The sequence below is a fragment of the Felis catus genome, chromosome B2, assembly GCF_018350175.1.
Source record: "Felis catus isolate Fca126 chromosome B2, F.catus_Fca126_mat1.0, whole genome shotgun sequence".
Classification (NCBI taxonomy): Eukaryota; Metazoa; Chordata; class Mammalia; order Carnivora; family Felidae; genus Felis; species Felis catus.
This window is the reverse complement of record NC_058372.1, coordinates 110,887,350-110,905,029: the sequence shown is the minus strand read 5'-3', so window position 1 is coordinate 110,905,029 and position 17,680 is coordinate 110,887,350. Positions and strand designations below refer to the sequence as shown.

General features: G+C 33.0%; 1 protein-coding gene across 3 annotated transcripts in view; it reads left to right on the top strand.

Annotated features, from left to right (window-relative positions):
* Window positions 1–17,680, top strand: part of TRDN (triadin) — a 394,176-nt gene that overhangs the window by 66,235 nt on the left and 310,261 nt on the right. For all 3 annotated transcript variants that reach the window (XM_023254312.2, XM_045057981.1, XM_045057980.1), the window contains exons 3-4: window positions 1,609–1,773; window positions 2,850–2,882. In XM_023254312.2, coding sequence (XP_023110080.2) covers window positions 1,609–1,773; window positions 2,850–2,882 — 198 coding nt within the window. The remainder of the gene's footprint in view (window positions 1–1,608; window positions 1,774–2,849; window positions 2,883–17,680) is intronic.

Sequence of the window (17,680 nt, the reverse complement as noted above, 5' to 3'; positions counted from 1 at the left end):
TTTCTCTCCAGACCTCCTCATTCCAACAAATGACATTTCCATCCTTCCAGTATTTCATGCCACAAACCTTGAAGTTATCCTGTACCTGTATCTTTCTTTCATACCTAAGAGCCAAACTGTAAGCCTGTATTATTACTTCTATCTTTTAAATACATTCAGCTGACCACATTTCATGACCACACAATCATCCTGATAGAAATCACCATAATTATCATTCTCCTTGATTATTCCATTTGGCTCCTTACTGATCTCCCAGTTTCCAACCTGGCATTCTTTGAATGCTCAACACAGCGAGTGAAGTTACACAAGTCAAATCATATCATTCCTTTGTTCAAACTTTCCAGCGACTTCTCTCTATCAGAATAAAAGCTTAATTTTAGAATACTTAACCTTTAGATAATATAATATGTTGGTATAATTGTAGTCCTTTAACATATCAAATGGAGAAGAATCTCTGAGAAACTAAAATAGTTTTTAAAATTAAGGAAAACAGAGGGAGATGGGTGGGGGATGGGCTAGATGGGTGATGGGTATTAAAAATCATCACTTGTGATGAATGCTAGGTGTTGTATGTAAGTGATGAATCACTGAATTCTACTCCTGAAGCCAATATTGCACTGTATGTTGGCTAAATAAAATTTAAATTAAAAATTAAAAATAAGTAAAATTAAGGAAAACAAATCTAAAATTTAATTATAGATTGACGGAAAGTCAGTTGCAACTTATACCATATTTCTATATAGGTCTCCTCTTCAGTCGGATAATAGAGGTTACTCTTACCCCCTCAGAGTAGTTTTCATAAAATTAAAATGAGAAGAACAGCATTCTAGAAATATCTATTATGTCTATTTGCTTGCATTTTTAGTTTTTAATCTCCCATTTCGCAAATAGTTTATATCTCCTAGGATATAAAAAATGGAGGATTTATAGACTTCAGGTTTTCCTAACTCTATCTACTAAAATTACTAGAAAGTTAAATGTTTTTTATTTTTAGGTACTAGGATGCCTAATAAGGATAAACAAATTGGATCTAGCTGAAACCTGATATAAATACTACCTTGACAATTCCAGACTTTTTCTGATATATCACAAATTATAATAAATGGACCTATCACTCTTACTTTAGTCATAGCTACTTAAGTCAACTTGGAACTTATTGTTTGCTGAAAATTTACAGAGCCATCTTCTCCATGATGCTTTCCAGTATAATATGGGCCAACAGTGATTTCTTCTGTGCCTGAACATCCATAACTTACAGTGGATATACCAATTTGAATAACATAGATACACATTATTTCAATCCATTTCTAATTTTGCCCTTTGTTAAACTACTATTATAAGCTTTTCAAGGACAATTTCTTTCTTGGTAACTAAATAGTGTTTGGTACCATAGATATTCAAAAACTTTTTTTTTAACTGAATACTTATGCATACTATGACAAAATGTACTTTCTATTTCTGAGCCCCCCAAAAAATTGTAGCTAAGAGATATTTACATTTATAAAATTGACATATTTTGTGTCAAAAGCACAAATCAGTAAAAACAGCTTTCCTTGGCTTCTTTGGGGATGATTGTAAAATTTTTCTCTTATTTTTAATTACTTTTAGCAAGCTCTATTTCCAAGATTGGCTCAGATCCTCTAAAACTTGTACATGATGCTGTGGAAGAAACCACCGACTGGGTCTATGGCTTCTTTTCTTTGTTGTCTGACATCATCTCGTCTGAGGGTGATGAAGAAGATGATGATGATGGGGATGAGGACACTGATAAAGGTACAAAGCATAGAGACACATCTAACTTCTTGGACCAATTTTAGTTATGTATTACAGTGGTTTTCTTAAGTTTAAACACAAATGAGCACTTGGGTCAGGCTAACCCAAAATGAATACACTTCTGAGTTCTAATAGCTTATCAACAGGCTGCCAAACTCAGTAAATTGGTCTCTATTTGGCTTTCATCTTACGGCTTATCTGCCTTTATGACAAAGATGTCAACATTAAATGCTACCATGAGGGTAGCATTATAGTAGAGAGGGTCTTATTATGCAATACTACAAACTCACAATAGGAACTCACATTTATATGCTTCTTTGGGAAAAAAAAATTGTAGCCATTTCTCAAGTTTATCCTTAGGAAGATTGAAATAACAACAGTAAAACTTGATAGACATATGTTTTATACATGTAAGTCATATTCATAGTCAAATAGCAGAAAGCAATTCTCCTAAAATCATAATAAAAAGTAAATTGATTGAACCAAATGAAGGTGTAATGGAGGGAAATGTTCTAAATGTCACAATTATGCAGCTAACCTATGTACTTTCTCATATATATTAATAAACAAAAGAAAATAAACTCCAACCATACATAAACTGCTATTGAATGGATGTGAAAAGAACAAAGCATAATGATCTTGTCTTCTACATGACATTTTTTAGGGTCAGCCTCAGTCATCAGACTACCTTGACTACCAGGAAAGCTCTTATTATTTTAGACCCTTATTATTTTAGACTCTATGACTTTGTCTGAATTTGTATTTGTTTGGCCCCAGTGAGAGGTCGAGATGAACAATAGAGAATAGAAATGAACATGATATATGAACTATAATGTATAATTTGGATTGCTGCCACACTTTTATTGAACTCATAAAAGTGAAACTATCTCACATAAATGTACATAAACAAAGTTTATACTTAAAAACTGGAATTTGGGAGGCAAAGTAATATAAAGACTACTAATGTCAAAACTAATGGATGGCTTTTTTAATGAACAAAAGAAAATGGGAAATGGAGAAACAGTATTATGCTAAGCTAAAGGTTTTTCTAATTCACTGTTTTTGTCTTGGTCTAGGAGAAATAGAGGAGCCTCCCTTGAAACAAAAAGGTTGGTTGTTTTTACCTTTAATAATGCATTTTTCCCCTTTTATGGTAATGCTCATTTTTCAGCATGACTCAAACTATATTTTACATGATTTGGAACCTTAATTTACTTTCAATGTACAGTTTTTGTTTGATGATTAGATCAAATTTTATAGGTAGGTAGAGAAAACTCCATTCTCTCCAATAAAGCTGACCCTATTATTTTTCAGTTGATTACTTGGTGCCTTCTCAGGATATGTGTGAATTCATCTACACATAGATCTGTGTGAGTTGGAATTACAGGAATGAGGAGTGAATTCAGTAGACACAGAAATGGCCCAGAAAATGGTGATGCCCATTTTCTTTATTCTCACTGTGGCCAGATTTTAAATTTTTATTCATTTTCTTCTTATTTTACTGTCACTATTAATATTCTTCATTTTTAGGTGATAAGTAGGGGACAGGGTATATGAGATAGTGTGCAAAATAATAATCTTGGAGGCAAAGACATATCAGTCAGTATGTGCCATGCATCATCCCAAAGGAATAGAGTCACCTGGGTGTACTTGGATTTGGTATGGAGGGATTCTTTGCAGAAATAGATTTTGCCAGGCTTTTCAATAACTGCCCATGATTGTCATGAATCCAAGAGATGGAAGCAATATGGCTAGGACAAAGAGGTATGGCTATGGGGCAAAAACCTCAGAGGGGCAAGTATTTTTATAGGAAGAAGGGAGAATTATTTCTAGAAGGGACAAAAGGAGAAAGGATACCTTCCTGAGGTATATTTGGAATGAGAAACAGCCAACACATAGCCAGACTTGATACAATTGTGATGTTTTAGTCATCGCTGCACATATTCAGCAGAGGCTTTGGGGAGTGTTTACTCCAGGGGAGAACTTGCTGGCTTCTGTTGCTATCTGCCTAGACCTCCTATAGATACAAACAGTGGGGTCCAAATTTAGAGCTTTAGCCTTGCCTGAGGAGATGATGATTATCTCACTCTCTGGGGTAAAATCCATTTAGTTTATGTTAATTTGGAAAATTTGAATTTGTAACTTATCCAACAAAAGAGAGCTGAGCTAGTGATACTCAAATGTGAGAAAGCCAGAAATGAAAGTGTTTGTGAAGTTATCAAGAGGAGAAAGGTTTCATGATCACAAATCCAGGATGAGAATGTAAAAACTCAAGCCATAGTTCAGCCATCAAATCCAGGTTTAGGGATTCTAGATTAGTTTTAAACTTCTTGAGGTTAGAAACAGCTTTTTTTTTTTTTTTTTTAATAGCTGATCTCCAATGGATAGTGCCTAGAACACAGTAAAAGTTTAAGCTAATGAGTTACTAGCCATTGTCTGGAAACAAAAGGTTATGTATATTGTGTATTCCAATCAGAAAAGGAAGGGAGAAAAACAAATATTTTCTTACTTATAAATTGAATTCTACAAGAAAATTATAGGATCATATTCTTCATAAATCAATATCTAGAATTTAATAGTCTGTTTTTTCCTTTTGATCTGAATTTCCCTATGGGATTATTTTTAAATTGTTTCATGTAATGATTAGCATAAATTGCAAATCTGCATAAAGCTGTTTAATTATTATTCTTTAAATTATTGCCGTATTTTATAAAATCAACAGAAAGACTATTAAATAGCTGTTAAGGATACTTTTTTTTTAAAAAAAAAACATGTCAACAATGCTCATTAGTTAAAACAGTCTAAGTGATATATATGTTTAAAACCATGTACACTAATGTCTTGAAAGATTACCAAAAGAAGAGTAGACTTAAAATCATCTGAATGTATATATATTAACTAGATATATATATATTTAATTTTTAACATTTATTTATTTTTGAGAGACAAAGAGAGACAGAGCATAAGCAAGGGAGGGGCAGAGAGAGAGGGAGACACAGAATCTGAAGCAGGCTCCAGGCTTCAAGCGGTCAGCACAGAGCCTGATGCCAGGCTCGAACTCACAAACCATGAGATCGTGACCTGAGCCAAAGTCAGACACTTAACCAACTAGGCCACCCAGGCGCTTATTATTATTTTCTTAATAATATAATTCAGAGGGTTGCATGAATGGACATTTGAGGAAACAGATACCCTACCTTGGGTATAAAAGCTATGTAATAATGAACGTTAGTTAAAGTAGACTGAAGGAAATATATTTTATTACAATTACTATTTTTTATTTATAGTCTTTTCCTTTGTAGAGTCATAGAGGCGATGAGAGTTTTAAGGCAATATATAATATTTTACAAACATTCTAAAAACAAAACATTTCCAATACATATTCTGTTTTTATTTTTATTTACTTTTTATGTATTCTGTTTTTAAAAGCAAATTTCAAATATTATTATTAGAGAAGAGATGCTATGAACTTATCTCTATTTTATGATGGATTATTTTATACATTTGCATATTTTAAAATTGTGGTTTAAGAAGTATGTTTTTGGTAATCTAGAATGACAGTCTCTTAAAACATTTGATTTTCATCCATAAGTAAATGATTGTTGGTCTCCTCGTGAATGCTCTTTCCCATTCAGATATATTCAATACTATTTAGCCATTTTATATTACCTAAGTCATCAGGCCGTGGAATTGTTTATTTAACTGTCCTGTGTCTGTATGAAGCATTTTATTTAAATGCACTTAAAATGTTAGTTTCATTTGTCCAGTTGCTATTTTCATCAAACTAAAAACTCAGCCATCCTGTTATTTATGGGTGGAGTTCACAGGTTGAATTTGATGTAGAAAAATGGTTGAGTCAAACAATCTCAGAGTTGAGGGTTGATTATTAAATAAATTATTAATATGGATGACATTTTTGAATCTGCAATTCTGTGGCTTATGTTGTTATAAATAAATATAGCTTCAGGGCATTAGATGTAGTACCTAGTGTCTTTATATTCTTTATGCATATTTACTTTTCAGCTTGTCAAAATTTTAAAATAGCAAATTCTATTACCAAACACTATATGATGAGTCCAAGGCACTGAATCATTATAAAATTTTATATTTTATTATATAATTATTTGAAACTTATAACTATGAGAAACAAATACCGTTGTAAATCATAATTCCTGAAACAGTTTTTGGCTGTGTATGGTAGGTGTGCTTTGTTTATCTGGATCTGTTATGTAACTGTTATGTAACTTCTTCCCGGTACAGTATACGTTATGGATGTTGACTCCTTACTTTCCCAGGGTACACAAGTACAGATAGCTATAAAGGAATGAAATTACATCTGTATGCTTTCTTAAAAGTAATTTGCCTGAAAACACACCTAAGTTCATAATAGTATTCTACTTTACAACATAAAGAAATAGACTTCGCCCATCCTAAAATTGCTAGAATGCTGACCAGAAAGACCAAGAGGAAAGGTCTTGACCTCTTGGTCTTTCTGGTCCATCCTCATACGTCTGCTAAAGGAGAAGCATGATGTTGATACACAAGTGCTCTTTTTCATGACGGGATGTTCTGACACCAGAGATATGATGGTGTGGAGGAGATTGGAGATTAGAGCAACGATAAGTTTCACTTAATGACTTTACCTTTTATTTAGCTGAATAATGTAAAAGATTGGATTGCTCTTGAGGAAGATTCAAGAGCAAAGCAAAAAGAGTATAGGTAGGAAATACTAAAAGCTATCAAGGGCTTTTAAAAATTTAAAAATAAATAATCCTTTTCAGTTATTCTCAATATATGATCTTGCGAACAGTCATTGGCTTGAAAGAGCACTTTGAAACAACCAAAGCAGTGTAGTTTAGTGACATTGATTCTTTTAAATATAGCTGGGATATTTTCTGAGACAACCAAACTTTTAAGATGCACTGAATTAACAACATTTTATGTAATTATATTATAAAATATCTAATCTAATTATAGCCAAATCTCATATTATTTCATCTAATGTAAAATGCTGAGTATTTTATATCTCCTACTGACAAAAACTTAAGTCATATACTAGGTGAGGAAACAATTTACTCTATGTATATACACGTATATGAACATGTGTGTATATATGTATAATACATTATGTAACATTTATTCATTATATGCTATTTATGTTACATGTATTTTCTACCTCCTATTAATAAAAAGTATAAAACTATATGCTAGCTACTGGTTTTAAATATACATATTTAAATATATGTAATGCTTAATACATTATACAACTTTATGGTAGTTAACAAAATTGAGTCATTTCTTTTATATTTGAAACATATTTATTAAGTCCCAAAAGTAAAACCTTGGAATTTGATATCCCTTCACATATATATTGCTGAAATTTCAAACTCTTTATCATGCTCTTAGCTTCATAAACAATTGAAAATTTTATGTATATATTACATGACATTAGTCCAAATAAAATAAGGTAAAATAGAATATTGTTTTGTCTGATTTTTATAACTTATTAGTAATATAAATTTATTAGGGGTGGCTCAGTCTGTTGAGAGTCTGACTTGATTTCAGCTCAGTTCATGATTCCTGGGTCATGGGATCAAGCCCCCTGTTGGGCTTCATGCTGAGCATGGAGCCTGCTTAAGATTCTCTCCCTCTCTCTCTCTCTTTCTCTCTCTCTTTCCTCTGTCCCTCTCCCCACTTGTGTACATGTGCTCTCTCTCTCTAAAAATAAAAAAATAAAAATTTTTAAAAAGTTTAAATAAAATAAATTTATTATGTTAACTCCACCTCATTTTAGCCTTTTCATCTACTTTTAATGACATATCTTCCAGTTGTGTTGCAAAATTTATTCTTTCTTAATAATTTCCTCAAGATGCAAACTAAAATTATTCTTTTTTTTATTTTTTTTAACGTTTATTTATTTTTGAGACAGAGAGAGACAGAGCATGAACGGGGGAGGGTCAGAGAGAGGGAGACACAGAATCTGAAACAGGCTCCAGGCTCTGAGCTGTCAGCACGGAGCCGGACGCGGGGCTCGAACTCACGGATGGTGAGATCATGACCTGAGCCGAAGTCGGCTGCTTAACCGACTAAGCCACCCAGGCGCCCCCAAACTAAAACTATTCTTGAACTGCAAAACAAAATTATATTTTTTGAGATAGGTAAATTTGGTTTGAGTAAGAGGTTTGAAAATAAAAGCTGGTTTGTCTATTAGCTAACATGGAAAACATTATAAATAACAATGGCAAACATAAATAAAGTGAGCAGTACCCAGGGTTTAGATGAATATACTAAAGCAAGACATAATTTTATCCAAAATCGTTACAATTTACAATATTTTGGGTTTTTTATCCTTTCTGGAAAATTGGTTGGTTGCACAAAGTATTCCTATTTGAGAATAGTAGAAATATCTAGCAGTCATTTGGAGAGCCTAATAAAATCATTTTACTTCCAGGGAATTCAGAAAGTAAATGACTTTCAGAATAGAGTAGCAAATCTTTTGCAAATCATGTGTTTTTCAGACCTTTGTTTCCAATATAACTGAAGAAAGCATTAATCAATTACTCAGTGGAGAGATCATTGAAAATAAATTTCTTATTAATTCCCTATGTCATTTTAACATTACTTGGAAGAACACTTAAAAAAGTAAACATTACTGTAATAAAATTGTCATCTCTGTGTATGTGTGTGTACATGTATATGTAGCTCTTATATACATGTTCATGCATAAGGCATATGTATGCATGTATGCATACATTTTCACAAGGCTTCTCAACATTTGTATCGTTAAAAGTAAACAAGAGGGTTAGATATGTTGTTGAATCTTATCTAATCCCATCTGTATATCATATCCACAAACCCATAAACTTATTGAAGTTTTATGCATCTCATAAAGAGATAGATGTCTTTCTAATATAATTTTGCTTTTCAGGTTTAATTATATTTTATAAAAATTCTTAAGATAGTAGTCTTTAGATTATTATAACCATAGGATATGAAATAAATTCAAGATTTCAATTTATAAACTTTTTTCTAGAGAAAAAAGTATATAAATTACACTATATCATAGTTATCAAGAAAAAATTCCCAGTGATAAAAATATATTGTCCTTGAATTAAATTTTGTGAAAGAAATGGAGTGAAAATATGAATTTAAAAAGAATAAAGATATACAATTTCCAATTGTTAAAAAAGAGCTTGTTGTGATATTTTAAATCCATAATGAAGAGTCTCACAACATTGTAGTATTTAGAGTCCATTCACCTGATTTTTTTAGAGACATGAAGAAATTTTATTTTCAAAAGTCAAAATTTATAATAACCTGTAAATTATTTGCAACTTTTTAACTATGGTAAAAAATTTAGAAGTTATCTTCAAAATATGGAAGGAGATGCGGTTTTCCAAGGTTTGCCAAGGTAATGTCAAAGGGAAAAAAATTAATGTCACTGTAATGAAAATGAACATTTTCTTTTCTGGATAACCTGAGGATTCGCAGTGAGAATATTCAGAGCATGAGGGCTCATTTCCACCATAGTCTACAATGTTGACTCATGTAGAGGTAATCACTAGTTCAGGACACTGACATGTTTTATCCCTTCAGTAAATTTATTTTTCAGTAAATCTTTTTCAAGTGTTTTTTATGGTTCAAGCAATATGCTAGGTGGAGGAGAACATGTAAGTCTTTGGGTACAACATTCCCTAATGTTGATGATGAAAATTTGTGAAATAAAATAAAAAATAAATGACTGTAATGGAGCTTTTATATGATATGGCTAATAAAGTTAATTATTCCCTACCAAAATCAGGATCAATGTAACATTGTATTCTACAGCCAAATAATTGCATATGAGTAAAAAGATCACCTTATTTAGTATAATGTACTGAAAAGACCTTACTGAAAAATTTAATGAATAGATGATCAATTGAGATAGTAAATGAGATCAAATAATTGGGGCATTGCATATTTGATAATGATGATGTGATCATATGCAAACTGAACTTAAAGTGGATGAAAATATGAATAATTATACAGCAAATGGATAAACTCTGTTTTGGGCAAAAATAGAAATATAATAAAAATACATAAATAGTTTTAATTCTCTTAATTATTCATAAATTCTCCAAGCCAAAGTTAATAGCATAGCAGGCTTACTAACACAAACAGATAGAGAGGGAGAGCTTAAGAGATAGAGGAAGAAAGTGAGAGAGAGAGTGAAAATCTAGTATTCTTAAAGGAAAGTTAAGAATATATATCCATTCATCATAGGTGTAGGTATTTTTCTGTTTCTTTTTCAAAAATAAATTACCAGTTTATCAGAAACCTCGCATGATTTTTCTCTCACATTTCTGTATTGGTCTTTATGTGAAGCTGACTTTTCAGATTGGGTAAACATCGACAGAGAGTATAATTCTTTAAGGGATATATAGCTTTTTAATTTTTTGTACTCACATTTCTCAGTGCAACATAATGAATATACTTATCTCCCTTTTACAGTTTTTTCTTAGTTAAACCTCAGTCTGTAGTAACTCTGTACATAAGAATAATCATTATAACAGTTATGTCCTTTGGAATATGTAATTTTAGAAGACAACAATAGTCTCCTAACAAGAAATCACATTTTATAATGTCATTTCCATGTCTAGATTTAAAGTTAAGAAAAAATAGTTTTAGTCATTTGGATCTATGCACATTCAGTTTTTTGGGAAGGAAGAACTGTTTTTCAATATTAGGGGCATTGGTGGCCTTACGTGTTAAATCATTGTTTGCCTTAGAGGACGGAACTAGAGACCCCACTACATTACATTGAATTTCCTTGTTGCCTAATTACTTGCTCTTTGAAATAAGGACCTGTCGTTAAATTTGAACTGGATTCAAATATGAAAGCTGATTCTGTAAGATTGTACCTGATGCATGTCAACAGCGGAGGCAGAGGCTCTTCTCTACTTAGAGCACAACAAATTACATCCTCCTTATAGTCATGTTTTTAAATTTCCCTAAAACTCCTCGGGTTGAAAAGAACCCAGTAAATTTAAACTCAGTTCTCTTATTGTGTATTTTTCTCACTTGATTGAAACCCACAATAGCTCTTTGCAGTCAGGGTGAATGAGGAAGAACCAGGAAATGCGTGCATCATAAATATTCAAGACTTTAGGATTAGGCCATTGAGAAGGTTGTATCACGTCATCGGGAGTAAGATAGATGGACAAGTTTCTGTGCCAAAGATTTCATTGCATCCATCTTTGCTGGCAGCTTCAGTGGCTTACACCAGGCTGAACATTAAGTGTCTGAAAAATATGGTGAGTGAAAAAAGGAGAGGAAATGGAAAGGCGACTAAACTTGTTAAAATTCATAGGCTCAGAATATTGGTTACTAGGTAGGCCCTAGTAACCTTGTTAAATAGATACATTTATCTTTGGACCTCTTCACACAGTAAGTCTGGATCAAAACTCACTTCTGTAACTGCAGAGCTGCATATTACCCTGGGGCTACACAAGGAACTCACTGCTTTATCTTCTGCCTGTTTTTCTTATGATTGATCAGACCTACAATGACAGGGTGACAAAGCACAGAGAGAACAGACAGCAGACTTGGAGGTGGACTCAGACTCAGACTAAAAAAGTCTGAGAAGGTTGAGGTAAAGGAAGATCTGGTGAGTGATCCAGAGATTCACTTCTCAATGGGGTTGCAGCTATAGTGAACTCTGGATCTAACGGGTCAGTCAACTTTTGTATCTTGTGCTACTAGAAAGAGCTCATTTCCATCGAGGCAAGCAAACTAGAACCAGGATGATTAGTAAGTAAATAACAGTAGGGAGATACTACCACAAATAATAGTATGTGGAACCAGAGCCTGTAGGGACATGCCAAAGAAAGCACTGAGATTATTCCTGCTCCAACAAGAAATATTAAAATGGTTGGGTCTGAGTTGAGTTGTCTCAGAAACCCTTCTTTCCCACGATGCTGACACCAAAATCTGATCTCAGTGTTGCTTTGATCTTACCTATAAATCAGATTGGATAAGTATCGAAGAAGTGTATGAATGGGAAGCTGTTAGGTGTCATTCATTTATTCCAGACTCTATTCTCTCCAGATATGTAGGTTTCCTGTCTTAAAACCATAAGAAATGAGGTGTTGGTTGAATACAGATGGCTTAAAGTGCTACATATTCCAGATTATGTGTTTTTAGAATGGTTTATTGAAAAATAAAATGAATTCAGAATAAAGCAAAACAGAAAACATCCCAGTGGTTCTCAACTCTGTGTATCAGATTCAAATGACAAGAGACTAAAATTCATTTCAAACTGACTTAATGGAAAGAATACTTTAATGGTTTGAGTGACTGAAAGATACAAGAGCAAAACTGGCTTTAGGGATGGTTAGACGTAGGTTTTTTAATAATGTGATTAGTAAATCCTCTCTCTTTGCTCCTGACCCTGCTTTCCTGCATCTGCTTAATTCTCAGACAGGCTTTCCTCTCCTTAGTGGCAATTACAATGACCAGAAGCATGAGGCCAAAAGTATCTTACTTTAGCAACTCAGGAAAGGAGCCTATGCTTTTCCCCAAGTATTTCAGCAAAAACATTGTAGTTGACTCTCATGGATCTCTATTGAGTAGCATGCCTTTCTTAGAATCAATCAGTTTGCCAGGGACCTGCACTTTGTCAAGACCTAGAGAATAGACTCACCATTGGGAGTAAAGAGTGAGGTTAGCATCAACCGGACTATTTATACTGAGATTAAAAAAGGATTGGTTCCTGAAACTAGAGGAGGGATGCTGTTAACAATAATGAATTCTAGCAGAAAAGCCACAGATGTCTTTTTAATTTGGAATCCCAGATCCCTTCCCACTTCAGATTTACCCAGCCAGAATCTCCAGGGGTCAAGCCTTAAGCAGCTGTATTTTCAACGCCCCCCCCCCAAAATGTGTTTCTAACTCACAACATGGGTGAGAATAATTGCAACCCAAATGATTAATTCTAAAAATGAGTGATTTTATGCATTGTGACACCAGGAAGGGAGAGAGTTGAAGATAAGTGGATAATAACATGTTTTGTTTATACATAGTGACTGTTCTTCTATATAAATTTCCATTAAAAATACCAACATGAATGATAAAATGCAAACTAAGTTAATAGCACTGTCACATTAACCTAGACTACTGGAGTCACTATTGACAATTGATGCTCATCAGCTGAACACATCAACATTTTAAACATGATTGAGATAGACTTGAAGGAATATGATGAGGAGATATTTGCATTGGTTCCCCTTCTGCTGTTTACCTACTATGGTTAAGCCACTTAATCCCAGTGGCTCTCAGCTCTCACATCTATAAAACAAAGATGCTGGATTTTACTGATATTACATTCTATCTAGCTATAATATTTTATGATTTTATTATTAAATTGTGATGTCACATGTTAATAGTTTCACCAAGAGTTTCATCTGATCATGGGACAGCGGCATTAACATCATCTGGGAGTGATTTAGAAATGCAGAACCAGGCTTCATCTAGACCAAATGAAATGAATCAAAATCTGCATTTTTAAGAAGATCCCCAGGCAAGTCATATGCACATTAAAATTTGAGAAACTTTGGTCTAGACAACAATTCCTACTACTGGCTGTGCTTCTGAAACCACCTGAGAGCTTATTTAAATTGGAGATCCCTAAAAGGCTCCTCACCATGAGAGACTGATTAAGTTTTGGGCTGTAGCTCAGGAATACATTTTAATATCTCTCCAGATGATTCTGGTGTACAGCCACATTGATCTTGTCTAGTTTATCATCAAATATGAAACACACAGTCAAAACATCATCTAACTCCATAAAGTCCACCAGCAATTATCTTACAAAAGGTATTGTTTGTAGTCATTTACACCTCTGTTTGGCTTATGAACACATGGGAAATAGTGTCTCATTTTATAGATGGAAAAGTACAATTCAAAGAGGAAAAATGGATTAACCTAAGATTATTGAGCTAATGGCAAAAATGAGATTGGACAGATACTGTCATATTTATTTTGAAGTTTTTTGTAGGGGTCAAGATTACGCAGTATTGAGACTAATATTTTTCTTGAAAAAGTTGAGCTTAGTTTACAAAACTTTACCAAGTAATCAAATCTAACAAAATTAAGGTCCCAAACATTTTTATGTTTATGGGATTCGACATCCCTGAAGGAAACTATTCTCAATATTGTCTAACACTATATCTGAGTTTATACCAACTTAATCATAAATATTAGGTAGCTTTGAGGGAAAGAATATATTCCTTTTTATACTCTTCATTAATGGTCAGTAGTGTGATTTCCTCAAACTTGTTTATCAATACAATAGAAATATTATCAGAAAAATCATAGAAAATATAAATACCTACACATGATTTAGAATACTTATCTAAATTACTCAGTATTCAATATAATATTTTCCCTTAATAATCCTTAATTAGCCACTAAATAGATAACTAGTCTTGCTTGGTTATTTATCATAATTAAACTTTTGTGTCCTAATCACAATTGGCAAAATCATACAAAAGAGATTCTATGTTTAAATGAATAAATAATTTGAATTTTCAATATTAAAATAAGACAAATTGTAAGAAGACATTTTATATTGTCTAGCACTTGTGAGATATATATAGAAAACATAATGATAAAAAGCATTCATTGAAACCCACCAGCCTCATAATAATTTAATGAACTTGATTGCCATCTAAAAGAATCAGTACAGTTGCCTTGGTGACAGAGATTATCTTTTTCACTTCTTGAGTCTGTCATTTTAAAATCTTGAATTGATAATATTTTTAATTTGTTAACAATGTGTTATATTAATAGAGATAAATTGTATGCTTTAAATTGACCATGTGACTCTTTTTTTTAAATGTAATTTATTGTCAAGTTGGCTAACATACAGTGTATAAAGGGTGCTCTTGGTTTTGGGGGTAGATTCCCGTGATTCATTGCTTGCATACAACACCCAGTGCTCATCCCAAGTGCCTTCCTTCCTCAATGCATATCACTCATTGAATCTTAAACAAAATTATAAACTACTCAAAAATAAGCTCTTCTTTAATTACAACTAAACTGTCATAAGCAAAATGCACATAATATACAAAATAACTCAGGAAGACTTCATTACAAAATAAGGTTATCCTTAGGACTCATTTAACACAATCTATTTTCACTAATTTGGTCTCATTGATTGCTACTGCTAGTGACTCTCCCATTTTAAGTACCATGGCCTCTCCTCCCAAATTATATTTGGGAGATGAGCTCAGAGTCTTGGGAAAATGTGTTGGTTATGATTACCACTGGCCCTGTGGGAGACATAGAGGTTAGATGATTACATATTGATATAATTAAACTGTCTAAAGATGAAGAAGGAGAATCAAGCCAATGAAATGAATCTTCACTTCTAATTTAGAGAAGTTTTAAAGACTTTGTCTATTGAATAATTATGTGTTCCCATGGGCCATGCAGCACACACTGTGAGAACCAGAAAATTCCCTGTTACACCTAAAAGTTCCATTTGGACTACCAAAAGGATCACTGAAATCTATACTTATCTTCTCAGATGTCCAGCATAAATATGTGTAACAAGTGTCAAAATTTCATTATTTCTGTGTATAAAATATACGTATGTAACAAGTGCCATCAAATAAAAGAGAATGCAGATCATCACTGAAATACCGTAAGTGTCAATAGGGAATGCTGGAGAACTGCAATAACATCTAACATGTAGAATAAAAGGGATAGAAATTATGGACCCTTCCTTTAAGTTATGTTGAATTGCATGTCCTATTTTTAAATCCTGTCCCCAATTATTTCAAATGAAAGAGACATGATATTTGTCAACATTTTATTACAGGTATAATATATTCAATTCATAGTTGACTTACTTTTTATATAAATATCTGTGAATAAGTTTTGAAATAAAGCAAAGCACGAAAAAACTATTTTAGTATTAAAAACTAGTATTACTACTAGTACTAATTATTACTAGTATTTTAAAAATTTTTAAATACTCAATATCCTTACTTCGACTTTTTAAAAAAATGTGTATTTATTTTTGAGTGTGAGAGGACATACATAAGCAGGGAAGAGGAAGAGAGAGAGACATAACATAGAATCCAAAGCAGACTCCAGGCTCTGAGTTGTCAGCACAGAGCCTGACGTGGGGCTTGGACTCATGAACCGTGAGATCATTTTAGATTATTTTTTAATGTTTATTAATTTAGTTTTGAGAAAGACAATGTGAGTGGGGGAGGAGCAGGGAGAGAGGGAGCCAGAGAATCTGAGGCAGGCTCCTCACTGTTAGCATAGTGCAAGAACCCACCATGGGGATTGAACCCACGAAGCTTGAGATCATGCCCTGAACTTAAGTCAGATGCTTAACCAAGTGATCCACCCAGGTGCCCCACATTTTAACTTATTTTAATTCTTCTGTAAATCTATGTGGAAGGTACTATTAATAACCTCATTTTACAGATGAAGAAATAAGGTTTGCACAGCTGGTAAGAAAAGGAATCAGATTCCAACTGGGCAGATTGACTCTAGCATCGATTATCTTAACCACTAAGCTGTATTTTAATACATGTCAGATATATTTTTGTATAGATCTGTTAATAACTTACCTGTGTCTACTTTTTCTAAAAAATGCATATTTTAATTACATTAGAATACCATAGATTTATACCAGCTTTCATATGACAATTATTAAAATAATCATTTAATGATCATTGCAACCCAGAAATAATGAAAAATCTCAATATTACTAATTTTTACTTTCCCAGCACTTCACGAGTCTGGTGCTGAGACTAACACCTCCTCAGAGACGTTGGACTCTGACCTAATTGGTTGTTTGGCTTTGAACTTTAGAGAAACAGCCTGACTGAGGAGGGTATATTTCCTTATTATCTTCATTGAATTATAAAGTATAAAAGCCAAGGTTTAAATTTCCTGAGTTCCTTAAATGAAGGAAATTTGTAAATGCATTTAGAGCCTAGCTTGATATAGTTTTCCAATGACTTAAAATGTTTTTAGTTTTAGAGTGGGAGATGAATAAAAATAAGGATTTAAAGGGAGACCTTATAATTTTTCTCCATGTCTTATATTTATTCATATTTCCCTGTAGATGTGGAGGAAAACTACAGAGGAAAATCAGGAGTAGGGAAAAAAGTTGGACTATGCGTCCCACATTCTGTGGTGATAACTTGCCCTTTTCATAAATCTTTTAGTACAATTGTACCATTACCAACACTGTAAACATCAGTGGAGTACTGCTCCACTCTTCTAAGGTACGGTTACTGATGACTCCTTTTTCCCTCCTGACACATTGAGATAATTATTGCTCTTCTTCCATATTATTTTTCCCTTCTCCAAATCTCAAATTTCAAATATAGATTTGAATCCTTAAGGGCCTGTGGGCAGTCTCACACCTGGATTGAGATACTTTGACTTCTGTGCCTTCTCAGCCACAAAACAATCTTTAAGGTTTACTGGTTACCAGAATGTCTTATGATTCCAACTGGCATCTGGTGCTGTGACTTATTATAATGTCTTAATAGACACTGGGCATTAATCTAATTGGAAAACACATATATTTTGAGGTAAATAACAACTGCTTTGATCTTCTTCTTTGTCCCTCGTACCCAGGATTTGTGCAGGTCTAAGTGAACTGTATCTAAACAGTGTCATGATGTTAAATGCAATTTTATGCGATTATACATTATTGTCATATTGCACAAAATGGAGTTATTCACCAGTCTATGGAAATTAGCAAATAACTGGAAGCCAGTTGTAATACAATACAGGGAATTTTATTTTTCTTGGAAGTTTGTTGAAAACCATAGGGTGATAAAGTTCTACCTTTAGTGACTTGAATCTTTAAAATTTAATTTTACATTCTTATATA